The following is a 21,654-nucleotide window of genomic DNA, read 5'->3' as shown; positions in this document are numbered from 1 at the left end:
TTTGAAGCTCACAATTAATACATAATTCTTTGATGTCCTACTGTTCTTCATGAGTTGCTTTCTGCATTTCTTCAGCTACTTCATTATTCATATATATATAGAGAGAGAATATCTCTAATAAGTGCTCTAGAAATATTAACCGATAAATGCTAACCTTTGTAAAATATTCGCTCCTGTGGTAAGTATATCAAAGGATGTAATTATTGAGCATGTAACTGACTTGGGGAATCACTTTTATTTTACTTAACCACTTGCTAAGCCGAGAGGCTGGGGTGCTTACATTTCAAATAATTTGTTTAGCTTCCTAAGGTATTGGCTGCAGAAATAACATGAAACATGTCAGCAAGGCACTCACTCACCACGGTTACGTTACAGAAAGCTGGAGAAAGCAGGATATGAGAAATACATTACGAAACAAAAATGGCTTCACATTGTTCTAAAGAAATTTAATTAGAATTTGTTTTTCTTTTGATAATGCAGGTTTCCTTTTCTTCGCTCCCTCTACCCCTCACTCCTTCCTTTCCTATCTTTCTTCTTTCCTTCTTTCTATATTTTTTCTCTTAGTCATGGGACTTGAACTCAGGGCCTTGGTGCTGTCTCTGAGCCTTTGTGCTCAAGCTACTACTCTATCACTGTGAGTCACAGTTCCCCTTCTGGTTTCCTGATGGCTAATTGGAGATGAGTCTCATGGACTTTCTTGCCTGGGCTGGCTTTAAACCTTAGTATCTAGGATTATAGGTGTGAGCCACCAGCAACTGGGTAGTGCAAGCATTTTTAAGTCTATCTTTATTACTCCTCTCCTGGTTTTGATGAGTCAAAGAAGGTATATGAAAGCTGTTGCTTTATTTAAGTTTTATCTCGTCCTATTAGTAGTACATCGGATATCTTAGTATAACCTGTTGTATCTATCTGCCTTGACACATTTTTGGGGGGGTGTATAAGCATCTTTCTTACTATTGCCCAGTAATGTTAAGAGGATGGTAATCCATTGTGCTCAGTGGATTCAGAGAGATCGAAGTTCTTGGGTGTGTACATCAGTACTGGGGTTTGAGCTCAGGACCTGGACAATGTCGCTTAGAATTTTTGGTTAAGGTTGATGCTGTATCCAGTTGAATCACAGCTCCACTTTCTGGCTTTTTATTAGTTAATTGGAGGTAAGAGTTCTATGGATTTTTCTGACAGGACTGGCTTGGAATTATTATCAGATCTCAGCCTTCTGAGTAGCTAGGATTATAGGTGTTAGCCACCCACCCCTGGCTAGATAGAACTAGCCCCTTACTCTACCTTTAAAAATACTGTAGTTTGGGCCGGGAGTTTGGCCTAGTGGTAGAGTGCCTGCCTAGCATGCACGAAGACCTAGGTTCGATTCCTTGGTACCACATGCATAGAAAAAGCCAGAAGTGGTGTGGTGGCTCAGGGTAGAACACTAGCCTTGAGGAAAGCCCAAGGACAGTGCTCAGGCCCTGAGCTCAAGCCCCGAACCGGCAAAAAAAAAATACTGTAGTTTTATTTGTTATCATGGTTCTTAGACATGTTCCAACATATACTTACTATATACAAATTAATAAGATATATGTGAATATGCACATTATTCATGTATGTTTATGTTGTTTTTTTAACCATAAAATAAAAAATAACCTAAAGTAAAAAGAACTGGACATTTTCTCTGCTGGTACACACACTGAACTAGCTAATGTTTAATTCTTTCTATTTTGTTATATGTTGCTGTTCTTTTTTCCCATTTTTCCCATATAATAGAAGGGTTACATTACATTCGCCAGATGGAAGGTGCATTACTTCACATACATTGATACCCTTTCTCATGTCTTGGTCCCTATGTTGCTGTTCTATTTTCCCATTTTTCTTTAGTCTAGTTATCTTGAAATCCTTGTTAGGTATGTTTTCTGGCCTTCATTAGTTTGAAAGAATCACTTATGTGTTAAGCTCTCCTTTGTTTTGTCCTTTTCACTCATAAAAATAGAATGTAAAAAGTATGCTTGTTATTTTTATTACAGAATGCCAGTAGAAAATTCATAATGTATGACTTTTAAAAGAAGAGAGAACACATATTTTTAAATAAGTAAAAAACTGAATGATCATCTTATAAAGTGGAGCTGAAAGGTGGTGGCTCATGCCTGTAATTCTAGCTCCTCTGAAGATCTGAAGATCATGGTTCACAGAGAGCTTGAGTAGGAAAATCTATAAGATAGCTCAAAGTGGAGCCCTGGCTGAAGTGGCAGAGGGCTAGCTTTGTGCAGAAAAAACTAAGGAATAGCACCCACACACTGAGGTCAAGCCCTAGAACTAGTACTGCTTAATTAATTAAAAGATAAATGGGAAAATGCCAGCAAACATTCGGTAGTGCTTCATGTCAAGCTGAAACATGCTAAGTAATGTTCTGATCTTTCCCAGTCCCTCATACCTTAACTAACGTTACCAAATTTATTTAATTTAAATGCTTAAACTATCTGTACAACTGTACAAAATACATTTTGCACCTCCCATAATTAAGATACATAAGAAAGGATAATGATTGCGATGTTCTCTAACTTGAAACATTGCTAGCTTCATTTCCATACTGTTAGATACTATCCTTCAGGATTGACACTTAGAAGTTATTTAAAAAGTAAAGCAGTGGTTACCAAAAGCAATGTGTAAAATTCCACATTATTGCAATTCACAGTTCCTTTCTTTAAGTATAAATGTAACATGATTTTAGGCATTAAGTACCTCACGAAAGTTATAAAGAATCCTGTGTTTCTTCTTTGCTCTTAGGTAAAGCTGTGGTATGACAGAGTGGGGCATCAGCTGATTGTGAATGTTCTACAAGCAACAGATCTACCCCCTAGAGCAGACAGTCGACCCAGGAATCCCTATGTAAAAATGTATTTTCTTCCAGATAGAAGGTAGTAAATAATTGAAGAAAAACATTTGTTTAAATCTATGCAAATGGAAAAAGTAGAATTTTCTTTTATAACATGCATCTTCAAAATGTAATAAATTTTGTTTCTCCTGAGGGAACAGATATGTCATCTCTGAAAAAACATATATCCCCTGGAGTCCTTCATTTTGTTTTATTTCATTTACTTGTTATTTACCTGTTTGGTTTTTTCTGCCCATACTAAGGCCTAAACTCAGGGTCTCATGCTCTTGCTTGATTTGTTCCATTCAACTCTACTTCCAGATTTTTGATGGTTAACTGGAGATGAGATTCTCATAGACTTTTCTTGACCAAGCTGGCTTTAAGCCATTATCCACAGATCTCAGCCCCTCAAGTAGCTAGGTGCCCTGGGTTCCTGGAGACTTTTATTAATTTGAAAATATCCTGCCAACTTTAAATAATTGTCTCTCTTTCTATATCTATGTATCTATAATAGACAGACACATCATTAAAATGTATGTTTGTGTATGTACCTAGAAGCATAACTACTTCTTGATCTTGGGTTTCCAGTGAATTCTCATGGTACTATTACATGGAATTACAGTAGATGGCAGTATATCCTTATTTTTGCTTGTTCATTCACAAACCATCTTTATTTTTTTAGTGACAAAAGTAAAAGGAGGACCAAAACCGTAAAGAAAGTTCTAGAACCCAAATGGAACCAAACTTTTGTCTATTCCCACGTACATCGTCGCGATTTTCGAGAGCGGATGTTAGAAATAACTCTGTGGGATCAGCCAAGAGCACAAGAGGAAGAAAGCCAATTTCTTGGAGAGGTGCTGTATGCTGGGAAGATTTAACTCAATTGTTTGTTGATGCTTTGCAATCTATTTCTGGCCTGCGTATTTTTATGTAGTGTTTAGAAAAAGGTGCCGGACTTCATTTGAGAACTATCTTTTCAGATCCTTATAGAATTGGAGACAGCACTTTTAGACGATGAGCCACACTGGTATAAACTTCAGACCCATGATGAATCTTCGCTACCTCTGCCTCAGCCATCACCCTTCCCTCCCAGACGACATCTTCATGGAGAAAGCTCTGGTAAAAAGCTACAAAGTAGGTTGAGTTCTTTTTAGTTCTCACAGATTAAAGATTTTGTAATAATAAGAAGGTTAACATTCAAAATACTCTACAAACGTTTTATGAGCTGTCAAACTACCAGAAACCTTTTCATCTCTGTAAATACTCGGCAGTAGTATTTTCTTCATTTTCACAATCTAGTTGCATATATCACATAGAGCTGGAAAGCAGAAACGTCTGGGTAGGAATTTTTTAAATATTTGTATTCAATCTTAGATGAGGCTAGTGTATTTTTATTTGCGTTCTATCATGCACTTGACCGAGTAGCTTACAAATGGTAACTGTATAATAAGCTAAGTCATATAGTCATTAACATGTTAACTAACATGTCAAAACACTCTGAAAACCCAGCTCCAGAAAGATGTATTTCTCAGCACAACCCTGCAACCTGAATCTGAACTGGGGAGACTGTAAGTCTGGTTCGGACAATGTGTTTCTACTAGAAGAAAGCTTAGTCTCAGTAAGAAATTACAAAAATCATCCAGACATTGCCATCTGTAATCTGAACTACTCAGGAGATTGAAGCTCTAGTGATTGTGCTTTGAAGCTATCAATAAATACATAAATAAATTAAAAATTACCAGAAAAGGATGTGAATTCTTTTGTTAGAAAAATAATCATTGGAAATATCTAAGAAAATGGCTGTCATTCCTAAAAACGAACATATTTTATCGATGCCCATTTCTCTGCATGCGTGCTGGCATTCATCTCAGGGTTTCCCACAAGCTGAGAATGCCCACCACTTTACTATGCCCCGGATGGATTTGGATGATAAAGGGAATAGTAATTTTTTTTTATTTTTTTTGCCAGTCCTGGGCCTTGAACTCCGAGCCTGAGCACTATCCTTAGGCTTTCTCAAGGCTAGAGCTCTACCACTGGAGCCACAGCACCGTTTCTGGCTTTTTTCTATGTATGTGGTACCGAGGAATCGAACCGGGTCTTCATGCATGCTAGGCAAGCACTAGGACAAACTCCCGGTCCGGATAGTAATTTTTTAAGAGACTGAGTTGTTCTTTGGTTCATGGCTAGGGTCATTTGTGCTGTTAGTATTGACTCTGAGATTTAATAAGGTCTTTTTAACTTTATAGTTATTAGAGGTACCCTCATATTATTACTTGTCACTTTTGTAGCATTTTAAAAATGTTTTTAAATTATCTGTAAGCACATTGATGTTCTACTGTTGATTAAGAAAAGAGAAATTCTATCAATATCTAGTCAAGCCAGGTGCTTGGGGCTCATACCTATAATCCTGGCTACTCAAGAGGCTTAGATCTGAGCATGAAGTTTCCAACTCAGCTTTGGCAAATAAATCCTTCAGACTCTTATCTCCTATTAACCTGCAAAAAGCCAGTAGGGAAGCTATAACTCAAACTGCAGTGCTAAAAGCTTAAGCAGCAAAAGCCAAGTATGTGTGTGAGGCCCGGAATTCAAGCCCTAGTACATACACACATACAAACACAAAATTCATACACACACACACACACACAGTAATTTTTGAGTTGTGAGCAAATACCTCATTTAACGGTTGAAACTTAGAAGCTTCATTTTGGTAACTGCTAACCAAACTGATTTTTCCCCCTACATTTGGATTTTACATGTTAGTTCTTCTCTGATCAATCATTTCCTCCAAATTTATTTTTGATACCACAGAATGGCTAATTTTAGAAGCAAAATGTATTTTCTAAATGGCCTCAATGCCTTGTCAAAACTTCTTTCTCCATAGAGCTTCAGCCAAGAGAAATCTTTTGGAGCCTTTCTGCTCAGCAGCATCCTTGGAAGGCACAAGAAGGTTCTTTAGGTTAATTTCTTCACTTTGGTAGAAGTTTTAAAGTAGAATTTTAAATGAAAAATAATCTCAACAAAGTCTTATTCCCTATAGCTAGCTCCTTTGCTTTTATGTCTTCAGTATAGTAAAGAAGAAATTCTGAGAAAATACAACACTTTGAGAGCATACATTTATTTATCTATGTGCCTGTCTATCTGTTTGTATTTTCAGTTGTTTATTTACTTATTTTGTAGCAGTACTGAGGCTTGAACACATAGTTTTACCCGCTCACTTGGCCTTTTTCTTTTCAAGGCTGATACTCTGCCACTTGAGCCATTGCTCTATTTCAGGCTTTTGGCTGTTAGTTGGAGACAAGGGTCTGATGGACTTTCTTCCTAGAGTTGGGTTTGAATCTTGGGCCTCAGATCTCAACCTCCTGAGTAACTAGTATTTCAGTCAGGCCTGAGTCACCAGTACCAGTACCTGGCAAACAATTCCTTCTTGAAATCTCAACTATCTGTTTAAGTTATGTTATTCTGTTCACATCATTTAGTAGCAATATAATTAGTCTTAAGAAAAAAAATAAGCCTGTCCTTTACCATGCAGACACAGAGGTATCTGTTTGCCTTACTGTTGTGCAGGATCTCAGCGAATCAGTGATAGTGACATCTCAGATTATGAGGTTGATGATGGTATTGGAGTAGTTCCTCCAGGTGCGTGAATACAAAGAGCATGGCTCAGCTTCTCTGTGTGTCAACTGCCAGACTTCTGGATTTCTGCAGCACAGGAAAAAAATCAGTATAATATTATTCCATGGTGACTTGTGTTTCCAGTTGCTGAAACGTTGAAAAAGAAAAAGCGAACTAGCATCTATGAACACCATCCCAGTTGGCTTCATTTAATCAGGCTCTTTCTGCGAAGCAGCATTTAGTCAGGGAAAACAAATTCTGGATTTCACGATGCTCCGAGCAAAAGTAAACAGTTGAATTTCATTCTGAAAGGATGTGGTTGATTTTCTTAGTTTCAAAATCCCATTCTCCTGTGTTTTATATATTGCATTTCTGTGATTTGTTCTCTTCTTCCATTTCTGAAAATACTGTAGAGCCGTCCATGGAATATACTGAGGAAGATGCATGGCAGAGATGGAAATTGCATGTGGCATGGCTGTCGCTTTTAATGCTTTTGTGATGTGCTCACCACTGACACTGCCTAGATTGTGTGTGTACATGTCTTTAAATAAGGAAATGCTTCAGAAAGATGCAAAGTGCATCTGAAATGAACCATTTTGCCATTATATAGTGGTTTAAGATTTGGGGCCTTATTCTACAGTTCAAATGTTCACTTTCCGTCTGAATTTAATCAGGAAAGTGTATAAAATCAAGTACTAATGGTTACTTCTAAATAATTTCCTTTGGTTTATTAATAAAAGGAAATTAAATGTTTACATAAGTAATGGGTTCAAGAATCCTGGGATGAAGAAATGTGGTTTATTAAAGCCAGCTCATTTGAATTGCATTTATATGTGTCCTCAAATTTATGTGATTTTTCAACAGGAGATGAACTTATTTTGAGGGCAATAATAGTTTGGGTAAATTATCAACCTTAGAAAAATTGACTCCCTATACTACTGACCAAAGTCACAATTTGATGTAGTGCATACAACTTCATTAGACATAGGAGAAAGGTATGGAGAATTGGATCTGTTATCTATAATTCAGAGAAAATATAGAATTAATCATGTACGAGAGTAACATATAGGCTTGGGTATGTTGGCATATGCATGTAGTCTTAACTGTTCTGGAGGTGGAGGTAGAAGAATTGCCATGGTTGAGGCCCCCTCAGGCAAAGTTGGGAAGACACTTTCTCACAAACATAATACCAACAGAAGGGCTGCAGGGCCCTGTGTAGATCAAGCACAGATCACTTTTATAGTTCCTTGTAGGTCCTGGATTCAGTCCCCACACCACACATTGAAAGTAGGAAACCACATATTGTTAAAGCAAAAGCTATATATTTAGATATTATGCTTTGAAATCAAAGCATAAGAGGCAGATTTGAATAATACTGTATAACATTTTATAACATTTTGTTTGTTCTTTTTATTTCCTTTCTTCTTTTTCTTTGTGTCAGACTCGGTGCCTGGGAACTATCTCTGTGCTTTTGGGCTCAAGGCGAGCACTCTGCCACTTGAGGCACAGCTCTACTGCCAGCTTTTTGCTGCTTAATTGGAGATATGAGCATCACAGATTTTTTCCTAGTGAGACTGGCTTTGAATCATGATTCTCAGATTTCAGCCTCCTGAGTATCTGGGATTACAAGCTTTGAACCACCTGTGCCCAGCAGTTGTTTTATTTCTTAAATAATCATAGCAATTGTATGTAATCTCAACAGAAACTTTTGGAATAAATATAACAGCTTATTTCTTTTTTTATGAAATTGAAACAAAAAATGACTAAATTTAAATCCATGGACATATTCATGTAGGGAGATTAATAAGTTAATATAGTAGATAGGATAGCTATTACATATAACATAATTCTTGACTTAGGAGTTATGTTTTCACCAACTTATGCAAATAAAATTTTCCTCCATGGATTGATCTCACATTGTATTCCCCTAAAGTTTTGTTGTTTTAATGATGACATAGCACAGTTGATGTGCTGATTAAAAATTTACTAACATGATTAGTTTCTCTTCTTTTTTCTTTTGGTCTGAGACATCTATTTCTGAACAGCTAAAATAACTTATGGGAACAAAAAAAAACCCCAAAACAAAAAACACCAAAGTGAGTTATGGGATCTACTATACCACGAATGAACACAAAATTCTAAAAAAAATTCTGGGTCCTTTCCTTGAGTTTTTTGTTTGTTTGTTTTGTTTAATGCTAGTGGTTAATTGGAAATAAAAGTCTCAGGGACATTCCTGACTGAGCTGAATTTGAACCTTGATCCTGAGAGCTCAGCCTCCTGAGTGTCTAGGATTACAGGCATGAGACACCAGCACCCAGATTTATTTAGTATTTTAAAATGCATTGGGCCTATGTTTTAATAGACTTATAAAAGTTTATATCAATCATAAATTTAAATTTGTGTTTCAAAAGTCTCTTCATAGTCATATAGTTTACTAATATTTTTGAGATATTATTAATCCAATAATGCACAGATGGTAGTATGTAAAGCTGCGTGACACAAATACAATGTAGTGAATCACACTGTAGCACATCTTTTAAATGAATTGAAAAGATGACGTATTGAGAAAATATGCAATAAGGTAAAATGAAGTCAATGAGTGTATTAATAAGCACAGTGTATTTTACTTGACTGTTAGAGATAGATTATAAAAATAGCTTATTCATTTTCAAATGTACAGTGTGAAGAGAAAATTTATATTGCTGAAGTCCCCAGCTGACCAGAAGAATTGCAAATACTTAGTTCAAAATGCTCGGCCAGAGCAAATCTTAAATGTCTACATACCTTGACTTTTCTAAAGTCTGATCCATACATTTAATACTTTTTCTGGAAAGATAAATACAGTAGGTTGTGAATTTACATTCGATGAACTCCTTATAAAGATCTTCCTCACAGGTTAGACATGAATTTATGACATTGCATCAGATTAACTGGTAGGAACCTATTAGCTTTTAGAAATGAGGTGGGGTTTTTTTTGCATTTAAAGAATAACACAGGACTTTTGCCGTAAAGATGAACAAAAAATTGAATTACCCAGCTAAACTTCTGTTTGCATGGTTCTTGTACATTTTGGATAGTTGTAAATATAACTGTTATTTTCTTTCACCACATATTATAATTTTATTTTCCTTGCATTCTAGATTTTGGCTGCTGGACATTTGAAATTACCATTTTTGAATCAAATTAGAGATGACATTAAAAAAAAGAAATTTATACTTCAAGGAGAAAGACCATTATAATTTAGTTTTAACTTTGCACTTTCATTAACTGCATTATTTAAGTTATGCTATATTAACAAAAATCTATGGGAGAAATAGCCAGATTACATCTGATATCTTAGTAATGTTAATTTTTCTCTATATATTACCATCATCATCTTCACTCATATGTTATCTATGGTTTGCAAAAGTCACAATCTATTTTTTGTAATACTCCATTTCTTCTACTCTTCCTTTTTTTAAAGGTAGTCTAGCAGTTTTCTTTTTTATCCTAGACTTTTGATAGGATACTTTTATTCTTAATTTATTAGTGGATCTGTTTGCAATTCATCTAAACTAACTTATCTTTAGAAGAAGATTCAAATAAAGAACTTACTTAAATTGAAAAAGATACCTAATTTCTAAGCATTGACTTGCCAATTATTAGTTCACAATCAACTGCCTGATGTATGTTGTTGAAAAGCCACTAACTCGTTTGTTCCTTTAATTAAAATAGAGTCCCAAGTCATCATAATGTCTGAGGCATTAATTGTCACATTCGTAGTCGGTACCCTCATAGTAGCTTGGAACCAGAGAGTAACCGTTCTTATGCATGTATATGTCACACTCTGTGTACGTATACATACTACATTGGAAGGCAAGGCTAACACCACTGATTGCATGGCATTTAAGATGAATAGGTTGATGGCTGCGTTTGTAGAATTTTATTTTTTTAATGTTTGCCTGATAGAAGAACCCTAACTTTTGTGTGTGTGTATATGTATTCTTGTCAGTGGGTTATAGGTCTAGTGCTAGAGAAATGAAAGGAACCACATTAACAGTACCGGAACAGCAAAGAACTACTCATCACCGCTCACGCTCAGTATCTCCTCATCGCGGCGATGATCAGGGAAGGCCGCGTTCACGTTTACCAAATGTGCCATTACAGAGGTAGGCGTTCGAGAGATTTGGTGTGAATTGCCATAAGAATCAATCTGCAATGAAATAATGGTTATGTTTATCTAGACTCATTTGCAGCAAAATACTCTTCACTCAACTTAAGCAATACTTTGTTCTTTAGTTTTAAGAAATTCTCTAGAGAATGGAAAATTAGTTATATTCCAGGTAAAGGATTGAATATCTATCTCGTATTCCTCTTAGGGGAAATCTCGCAGTGATGAAGCAAAACTACGGAGGAAAATGGCAGAGGGAAAGCTTAAAGGAAATTTAGTATCATGTAGTTGGAGAAGTTTCAGTGCAGGAAAAATTGACTAAAACACATGTACTATCCTATCTTATCTTCCTTTGGCCCTGTAGCAAAGGTTGAAGGCATGAGATGATCATTATGTCCCTTTTTTGGTTGTGATGTAAAAAGGAAGTTGAAGAAATGGACCTCAAGCAAAACAGAGTGCATACTTTTAAAATAATCGATTAAAACAAGTATGAGATCTGAGTGCTGGTGGCTCACAACTTTAATCCTAGATACTCAGGAGGCTGAGATCTGGGGACTGCAGTTTAAAGCCAGCCCAGGCAGGAAAATTTGTGAGGCTTTTATCTGCAGATAACCATCAAAAAAACAAAAGTGAGGCTATGGATTAAAGTGTCAGAATGTCAACTTTGAGCCAAAAACCAAGTAAGAGGAAGAGACCCTGATTTGAAGCCTCAGGAATGGCACAAAAATGAAACTTAGAAAAATAAATAAAAGTTGGTTTGAGGATGATATCCACACTGTTTCCAACACATTATTTCTTTGCCAATTTCTGTCCATTTATTTTCCTTAATGTGTGCAACATGGCTAGGTATTGGTCAGTACTTTTGGACAGTATTTTTGTAATCAATTTTAGGAGCTTAGATGAAATTCATCCAACCAGAAGATCACGCTCTCCAACCAGACACCATGATGCCTCCCGATCTCCCATTGACCACAGAGCCAGAGATGTGGAAAGTCAATATTTATCTGAACAAGACAGGTACTTGTCCAAATTATTACCTTAACCTTGTAAGTTGTTCGTTCTTTTAATTTGATGCACTCAAATAGTGTGGCATAGTATGTTAAAAAGTGAAATATTTCATCATTCAACTCCAAACTTCACTCTGGAAATGTTTAAGACATACAAACATAAAGGTAACTCTAGGAACGAATGGGCCAACATTATATTGTTTTTTTTTCAATCGTGCTTTATATTTAGCCGGCTGAAAAGATAACGGACCTAAATTATAGAATGGCACTTACGTGAGCAATTTTCAAATATTAATCTTTTAGGAGTCACTATATTTGAGATGCTGTTGTTTTGTAATTTCAAAATTACAAAATGAAACACTTTATAATGAAAATATTTTGAATATGGGTTGTCTGAAAGACAGCAAATATTGCAGATTTTCTGATATAAATTCAATCCTATAATATTTGTGAGAAATGGGTTTTAAAATATCTTTCCATAAATGTCTATAAGATGTAAGATATGCAGATGGGTTCTGTCTTATATGAATATGATGTTAGCTCTGCACTTTTTATGATGCAACTTTGCATCATGAACCTGTAGTTCAGTCTGTCCCTAGAGCCTTGCAATCATGTGCTTGTATTGATTATGAGGCAGATGGGAAGCTCAGAGACTGGATTAAAGCTTCACAATATCCAGTATGTGTTGGATATTCTCTTCTGACTTTTTAAGTGCCTGTGAGGTATAGAGAAATGATAGTGCTACTGAGTGATTCTTTACCATGGAACCAAGGACAAAGTCCAGAATGACTTTTCCAACTACCTCATGGACTGGGATGTGGGGTCACGACCATCAGGAGGGTAATAGCGATATCAATGATGGATGCTGGGACAGGAAACTGCTCTGAAGAATAGGATTTTAGACTGCTCAGGTGAGCTAAACTGAGCAAGCACCACTTTGTCACATTCATCAGGTCTCTGAATTTAATTGGGGCTTGTTAACAAGTATCACTTCCAGTGTATCTAATTTGTTCATAGAAAAGGTAGAATTTTAGTTTAAAAATTCCCAATCATATCCATTCCTACTTGATCAAGAAAAATGTATAATATGCCATTTCATTTTCAGTGGGTATAAAAGCCAAGACAATTATCACAAATTAATTTGCTTATAAAGGTAGAAAAATCTTTCAGAGTTCCAGTTAATATTAGAAAGGCTGAACATATTTTGTTTAAATATTCAAATTATTATCCTTGAAAACATTCCTTATTACCTTACTAGGAAAGCTTAATTTTATTTTGAGTTTATGTTCTACAAAATGATTTTAAAACACACTAGCAGATCAACAACCATACCTAAGACCTCAGCCCCAATGTGTGTACTTTATTGTTTAAACTTTTTAAATGCTGTCATGTTTGTTTATTTATTTACTTATTTATTTATTTATTTTTCTTTAACCTCTCAAGCAAGTATGCTAGTGCAGACAATCTGGTTTCTTCCCTTTTCATGTTTCCATTGGCATACCATCGGCATAATCCATATCATTTAATGCCTCATAATTTATCTGTTTCACTCACCACCCATCCTGTCTGTGCAGTGAGCTTCTTATGCTGCCCAGAGCAAAACGAGGACGAAGTGCAGAATGCCTACACACTACCAGGTAATTACAGGGATTTGGTAATGGTGACTGTGTGTGATGACTCTCTTTCCATTCTCCTATTCTTCCGTCTTTTCCTCAGTAGTATTATGACAAGTAGAAATTCACCGAGTATTCAAAAATTGTTTTACCTTATATGGAAGTGATGAAAAAGTTTCTGAATATATTTCAGTTCTCATCCAGATACACTACTTGGCTATTCATAGTTCAAAATTCAAAACCTGCTGGTGAGCCTGTGTGAAACTATTTTCACATCCAGAAAACCCAGGCACCAGGTATCTGTAATTACAGTTCCAGACACTCAATCTGAGCACTTTCTGCACCCTCTGCACATGTATCATCTGTCTAGTCACCAGTTCTGGTCTGTGCATGGCAGTCTTACAATTTTCATGACTGTAATTTCACTTTTAGTCTTTTATTGTAATTTATTTTTCCTTTTGGAATTTGCTGTTATGTTATTCATATGTTGTTTGCTTTTTATAAAAATGTTACCAATGCATTTTTAGTGCGAGAGCTTCAGCCTCCTTCTTGTTTAAGTATGTTAGACCTTTTAACTTCTTAACTCATTACAAAATTTCCCTTAAACATGTGAGTGAATATGCCTTTTTCAGATTAGAGAAAAAGGCTGTAATGGTCTCCTCAAAATTAGAGCTTAAAGCTCTAATGACAGTCTTATTAGATTTTGAATTGTATATCTAAAGACCATTTTTTTCAGAATATTCATTTTGCAACTCTAAAATTACCTTAGGGATCTCTACTACAATGTTTATTGGGTCACCACAGGGAAAAAAGACAATGAAATAATAACCAATAGATGAAAACATACATTAAAAATGCTGAAAAATTCATTCAGTTCTGAAGCCATACTGTTTTAGATTATCATTAGCCTTTCTTCTAGGCAATCACTTTGTCAATGGACATTGTTTAGTAATTCTGAATGTTTTTACTTACTGTTTTAGATGGGACTACAAACAAAATAGACACACAGCCATACATGCACAGGCACATATACTTTGCATTTATTAAGGTACCTGTGTGTACCTGGCATCCAATGTATATTTCTAGGCTATACATCAGTAGTCTAAATAAAGTAGATCAATTAGTTTTTCCATGTCCTTATTTTGTACCAGTATTTGGAAGGCATCATTTTATATAGTCTTACTCTGAATGTGGACATTTTACTAATAATTCTGAAATCCATTCATTTTTGGCTCACAAAATCATGTCCTGATTCATGCAGTAATCATGTATATTTCATTACTAGTCATACTGTTAATAGTTGCATATACAGCTAATACAGATCAATCCCTGGGAATGATCATTCAACAACAACAACAACAACAGAAAGATTGGAATTGAAAGAAGAACTAATTAAAGGTAGAGCCATATGTGTCTCTTAGTATTTTCTTTTTCCATCTCCTTCTTGATATTTTTATAACTAATTGTCCCACTTATTTTTGAGTGCCAAATGCATTTTTAGTACAACTGTCCATAAATGTAACAACTGCCTTTTAGCCCTTAGTTTTCAAATACTTCTCATTCATTTTGGTTTCTGTAATGACTGAAAACATAAATTCAAATACATGGATTTTCATGTGTATACAGTGTTTTCCACATCTGTTATTAATGCATTTATAAAAAGTTTCCAGCAGTATTTGAATAATTAAATATGCAAGCATAAATAAGCATATATAGATATATAAATAATTAACTTGGTTTCAAATAAATTTCAGAAATTTATTATCAATGTAGATTTTTTTTGCCAGTCATGGGGAATGAACTCAGGGCCTGAGCACTGTCCTTGGGCTTTCTCGAGGCTAGAGCTCTACCACTTGAGGCACAGAACCACTTCCAGTTTTTTTCTATGTATGTGGTACCGAGGAATCGAACCCAGGTCTTCGTACATGCTAGGCAAGCACTCCTACCACTGGGCCAAATTCCCAGCCCTCAATGTAGCTTTTATAGCTAAATATTCTCCAAAGCTTTAAAAATATTTCATTGCATGTTTACTTTGAATTTTTAAGTGTGAACAATAAGCAAAAATAAAATTAAAATATGAGGGCTCCCTACCTTCCAGTAAATCTATGTAAAACTGTTATTGAGTACCAAATATAGTATTAGCATTTAGTGTACCTTATCTTAGTTTTCTGAGCATAGTATATTATGACTGTTATTTTCTCCATTTTATACATGAGGAAAAAACTCAAAGTTTAATTTTATCAAATCACAGTAAAGGGTCAATATCAAATCTACTTCATATTTTCCAAATAACTAGCTTTTGAGATGTTCTAGCACCAAAAATAATTTTGAGTTAAGTAGACTGAAAATTCTACAAACTAAAGTCTTCCCTGCTATGACTATTAAAGAAATCTAAAGTACTAAAGGCACAGGTTTCATATTATTTAGCCTACTTGTACCAAACTGTTCACTATGAAATACATTTTTCATGCATTATTTCTCACAAAGTGGTACTGAAAATACTGTAGCTATCTTTTTTGTGGCTATATTGTGCATATTATCCCATTTAATCCACATAGCACTCTATTGAGTAGTACATCAGCTATTTTATAGTTGTGAAAACAGAGTTAGAGTCTTGATCCGGCTTTTGTTTATAGACACATTGTTTATAGACAATGTTTCACTAGAGTACTCATGCAAATTTAGATATTCAGTTTATACTTTCCCCTGTGCTTCTCATGTTATGTGGATCTCTGTTGGAGTATTCCTGAAAAATCATTTTTCAGGAAATTTTACAGCAAGTTGTTACTTATTTTCCCAAGGATAGGGGTTGCAAAGAAGTTTCTAGAAAACAGTCTCAATCTGTTCATTAAAATGTTTCCCTCAACTTGTATTTCCAGTGGAACTAGGGTACATTTTTATATTCTTGCTTTAAGGAATTGTCCTTGATTTGAGCATTGAAATGATCACACTAGATACTCTGCATATCTTGATAAATGCAGATTCTCTTCCCTACATTCTGTGCTTCAATATAAACTATAGTAGATGATGGATTTTCATAATTAACAGTTATCATTGTAAAATTTTATTAAATTATCAAGAAATTAACTGATTAGGCCTAGTTTCCTGTCTGTGATGGTAAGTTTTACCATGATTGATATGGAGCCACAGCTGATAAATAAAAAAAAAAAACTTATTTTTAAGCCATCACTTTGAGATCCTTTTGTTCTTTCTCTCATTATATTAATTAAATCCCATGACCAAACTCATCAATTCTTTGGATTTCCAAAGTTTATTCAGTCATACTTTATCTCTCAAATTACCCAAACTATTGATTTGTACTTATCCATATGTGTTTGGTTCTATAAAAGAAGCTAGCTATTAAGCCACAGATTTAAGCATTCAATTTTAACATTCACAGAATCTGCTTAGCATGTATTTTTAATTAAGGCATTTAATATTTTTAATTAAGGTATTGAGCATTATGAAATCTGTGATTGCATATTTTATATTTTATTCTAATCCTACATTCAAACAACTATTGTGACTGTTCAAAGATCTATCCACCTAGCTTTCTAGGTTTTTTTAGATTTTTACTATGCTAGTGAAATTTGCTTCACATGTATTTTTCTGTGTCCTACGTGTTTTTATTGCCACATTGCAGACATCTTATTAAACAATGTAAATCATTACCACCCACGATGCCTTTATTACAGAACGGCTCTCACTGGGATGTCTACAGGTAAGAGCCACATTGTGATCCCATTATAAACGAATCCCAAACCCCTCTGCCTACCAAAACTGGACAATTAATATACATTTTTCTTTAGAAATTCATTGCACAGAGAGACTTTAAATTAACACCCAACTTTTGCCTTTGCTATAAAACTTCCTATAGACCTAATTCTCTAAAAGAAATCTCACTCAAATGTCTCAATTCCAGTTGTTTGTCATTTATTTGTTGTTGTACTTGTTGATTTTAATCATGGAAATTAATTTTGTTTTATTTGTGTATGGTTTTAATTTGTGAAGCTCAATTCTGCCTGCACATGCTAAGAGCAAATCAGTGACTAGACAGAACATTCTCTTTCATCATGAATGCTTTAACACAAGAATACTGAAATTTACTGATGAAATATTGGTTAGGTAAGAACACCAGAAATGTTATCTTCCTCTTCCCTTGTCTGGTGTTGTGGACCAAAACAGTTGAGCTGTACAATTATTTCATCTCTGATGTCCTTCATTTTGTTTTGGTGTAGCATTGTTCTTGGTAATGAATTTTTAGGCATTTTGTTTTATTTCCTGTACCTAGTTTGTGTTTGTTTGTTTGTTTTTCATATAAGTAGATGTGATTTGTCATATTTCAGTCTGAGATCCTTTGAAAGAAATTATGCAAAGCAGTACAAGCATAATATTTGTTTAGCTCCATCTTCTAAACAAAATTTTACACTTGTCATCCTGTCAACTCTCTCATACTCTTCTGAATTGAATCACCGTGATTCTACTTTTATGTAAATAAATCATTATTTTATGCTTTACTCTCTAACATGGTCTTCCTTTCTTTGTTTTCTTTGTCTTTCTTTCTACCACTGGATGCAATGCACTGGCACTAGTGAACTACAGCCCTCACTTGACAGGGCTAGGAGTGCTAGCACTAACTGCTTGAGACCAGATACTAGTTTGCATTCACCAGAACGAGAAAGGTATCAAATAAAGACTTTCTGAATTTCTTATCATTTGTACTAGTGATTTTGTTGATCATTTTGTTTCATGTGAGTCTTGCAGTGTTATCCATTCATGTTCACTTGGCTAATTGTCTACATTTTCTCTGCCTTGATTTACATGTATTTTGAGATATGTGCATGTGATGCATCCAGAGTTGCCATGCACATAGCTCGAAAAATGTTACAAATGGGTTGATGTAATTTATAATCGCTTCTGGCTGCTGCTTTCCCTCTTCTGTTGCTGTTCAGTCCTTTAATTTACTACTCAGGGAACCTTCAGTATGCTGATAATACTGTAAGTTCTAGTGAATTTCCTGCAGGAGAGGATAACCTCCTTATTAGTTGTACTGATAAGTAGTATTTATACACCTGACAACAATCATTCATAAACTAATAATAGGAATTGCATTTAGACAATGTGTTATCTTGGGTATCTATAGCCACTTTCTAATCCATCTTTTTTTGTTAAAGATGTTCCGTATTAAATTCATTTTGACAAAAAAAGATGTGATAAGCAGAGATTTCTTGGGGCCTTACAAGAATGAATACATAAAATATATACCCTCATAAATTTTGCTGAAAAATTTTAAATGGCTGTTTGATAAATCTGACTTTAATTCATATGGATTATTTGATAACGTTTTGCAATGTTTTCTAATTGTAAGCATTTAAATTTTGCATTGTGTCTGAACTTTCCAGTTAACTCAGTGTTTACTGATGATAAAAAACCATCCACTTTTTTAAAATTAGAACTCATTCAGTCATTCAGAGGAATTTGCAGACTGCTTCTGCACAAATTATTACACCTGGAACCCTAGCTACTCAGGAGGCTGTGATCTGAATATCTAGCTAGCTAGAGCAGAAAAGTTTATAAGAAATTTAGATCCAATTAACCAGTAAATTTGAGATTTTTTTTTCTTAAAAAAGCAGGAAATGGTGGAGCTCAAATAGTATAGCACTGGCCTTGGGGGAAAACAAAACAAAACAAACAAACAAACAAAACAAAAAAACAAGGGAACTCCGGAGGAAGGAAGGAAGGAAGGAAGGGAGGGAGAGAGGGAGGGAGGGAAAACTAGAGGAAGGAAGAAAAGGAGGGAAGGAGGGAAGGGAAGAAGAAAGAAAGTGAAAAAAGAAGAGAAAAGAAAAACAACTTGAGCTACACATGTATCTTCCAGTTGTCTAGTTGCTATGTTAAAAAGTGGTTTTTGTGTATGTGGCACAAAGATTTGAACTATGGCCTCAAGCATGCTAGACAAGACCCGGAGCCCTAAATTTTGAAAGTTTTAGTTCTTATAAACAATTGTATTAAAATGTTATTGTATGAACATTTCGCTATTATAATAATAAAAACTACTGGTATGATAACTTGTATTCCTTTATGGCTACTAAGTCACACGTCCTGAGTATATTTAAAATTATTTTGCTCTTCCTACCTGGAACTAGCCATTCTTGTTACTGTTGAGTGACACAAGTGTTTTGATGGAATAGCCGCTTTAGCATGCTTATTTGAAGCTAGAGTTCACAAATCTGTGAATATCTCAAATTACATGATTCACTTATGTCAGCTGATATAAGAAAGCTATCCATAATTATTGTACACATGACTATCCAGGTCAAATGAGCATATACACCTCTACTATAGGAAGAAAAATGCATGGAAAACTTTATTCACTATATACATTGGACAAAACTGTTTTGTATTTAAAAAAATCAAGGACGTATAGATTGGCATTATCAGTGATCCTTAATTTATTGAGATGAGTTTGTTGATAAGAAGAAAATAAAGGGAGGTAAGTTTTCCTCAAGTAGGTTACAGGTCGATACTTAGTAGTTTTGAAGATGGGGTCTCTAAAGTCCCTTTTGAACACATGCTTAAGCAAAGCTGAGAAAAATCAGAGTAGAATAAAAAAAATGGTGGCTGGAATCAATGGAAAGTTCCTATGAGCTCTCTGTCAAGATATGTAGAGGGAAGGAAGTGAGAGGCTAGGGGACTGATTCATTTGTGTGGTCAGTCAAGGATGGTTATATTAATTTCTAATATTCGTATAGTAAATAAAACGGTGAAGAACCGACAAAATATCTTACAAAATACCTTTTTAGAATTATATTTAGTGCCAGGGTTTTGAACTTAGGGCCTTGTGCTTGGTAGGAGCAATGTCTCTAATACTTATAATATTTTTCAAATAGGCTCTTGAGATTCTCCTTGGGTTTACCTTGGACTGTGATCCTCCCACCTTTGTCTCCAAAGATATTGGGACTGTAGGTATTTGACATGATGTCACACTTATTATTATTATTTTTTGCTAATCCTGGGGCTTGACCTCAGGGCTTGGGCACTGTTTTTGAGCTTTCTTCAAGGCTAGTGATCTACCACTTGAGTCACCGCACCACTTCCAGCTTTTTCTGTGTATATGGTACCCAGGAATCTAACCCAGGGTTTTGTGCCTGCTAGGCAAGCACTCTATCCCTAGCCCACACTCCTGGACACCCAACTTATTTTTGAGGAAACATATTCCTGACCATGTTCCAGGACTGACCTTGAACTGCTGGCCTCTTCTCTTGGCTAACTGGCTGCCATTGTAGGTACAATTTCCTATTCTTTAGACAACATTACTTCCAGAGCTTTGTGAAATCCTGTGTGATGAGTCAATGATTTGACAATTCTGATATATTTTTCTAATATTTGCATGTAGTTAGACCATCCTAAATAATGTTTACAGCAAATTGTTTTGTATTACCACAGGGAGGAGGCTGTCAAGATAGTATCAGTATCTGATTTTACTGATAATTCAAAAAAAATGAAAAGAATTAAAAATGTGTTCATTTTTCCCAAAGAATCTAGGAGTCCCTCAGTGCACTTTATATACTTTATTAGGTTGTTTATTCAAGGTTAATAGAATGGTTTTGAATTTTCACTGTAATTATTCACACAGAAATATTAATAAAATACTTCTTAAGTGTACAAGCTCTTCTATTTTATTTTCTAATGATTACATGAATAGGAAATTTGCTTAGTTACAAATGACCATAACTTAAGTCAATTACTCCCATAGTGGGGCTTGAACATTGTCCTTGGACTTTTCTCAAGGCTAGAGCTCTACCACTTGAGCCACAGCACTACTTCCAGCTTTTTTTATGCATGTAGTGCCGAGGAATTGAACCTGGCCCTTCATGCATGCTGCGCAAGCACTCTACCATTAGGCCAAAGTCCCGGCCCCATAAATCAGCTTTTTAAGTCAAGAAATTTGGGATTTATTTACAATAGATTGTCTTAGGTAATTTACCTTGTACCCTGTATCATGTAGAACATGAAGAACTATAAACTGAATTGAAATACATACCATAAACCTTATTTCAGGGTATAAGTATCTATGTTAATTGAAATAAGTGAAATATTATTTAAAATATGTGGGAGGGACATGTTTTTGGATGTCTAATGTGAACAAAGGAATAGAAAGAAAAAATATATTTGCATAACCCGTAATCTCATTTGATTTGGTTTCTAAGAAATGTTTTTGATTCATGCCATTTATAGAATGATTATTTTATCTGTGTAGTTGCTTTTAGAAATAATTAGGGTACTTGGGCATGTTCTACCAAAAATTATATACCACCAACAGATGTGGATATGTTCCTGCATGTCATTTATTATATAGTTAAGCACAAATTCACTCTAAGATTTATCAGTGCTAGAGAAGAAAGCAGC

The 21,654-nt window shown here is 35.0% G+C and overlaps 1 protein-coding gene across 33 annotated transcripts in view; it reads left to right on the top strand.

Moving 5' to 3' along the window:
- The window catches only part of Rims1 (regulating synaptic membrane exocytosis 1), a 492,115-nt gene that overhangs the window by 337,346 nt on the left and 133,115 nt on the right, over positions 1 to 21,654 (top strand). For 23 of the 33 annotated variants that reach the window (XM_090338562.1, XM_090338560.1, XM_090338558.1 and 20 more), the window contains 8 exons: positions 2,776 to 2,906; positions 3,546 to 3,717; positions 3,844 to 3,997; positions 6,428 to 6,499; positions 10,467 to 10,623; positions 11,517 to 11,642; positions 13,207 to 13,269; positions 17,838 to 17,927. In XM_090338562.1, coding sequence (XP_090194688.1) covers positions 2,776 to 2,906; positions 3,546 to 3,717; positions 3,844 to 3,997; positions 6,428 to 6,499; positions 10,467 to 10,623; positions 11,517 to 11,642; positions 13,207 to 13,269; positions 17,838 to 17,927 — 965 coding nt within the window. The remainder of the gene's footprint in view (positions 1 to 2,775; positions 2,907 to 3,545; positions 3,718 to 3,843; positions 3,998 to 6,427; positions 6,500 to 10,466; positions 10,624 to 11,516; positions 11,643 to 13,206; positions 13,270 to 17,837; positions 17,928 to 21,654) is intronic. The other 10 variants (XM_090338585.1, XM_090338578.1, XM_090338576.1 and 7 more) reach the window with 3 other exon arrangements.

This window comes from Megascapheus bottae, chromosome 8 (assembly GCF_031878675.1).
Source record: "Megascapheus bottae isolate mThoBot1 chromosome 8, mThoBot2.hap1, whole genome shotgun sequence".
Classification (NCBI taxonomy): Eukaryota; Metazoa; Chordata; class Mammalia; order Rodentia; family Geomyidae; genus Megascapheus; species Megascapheus bottae.
Note: the sequence above shows the minus strand (reverse complement) of the source record. Positions and strands in the feature narration are given on the sequence as shown.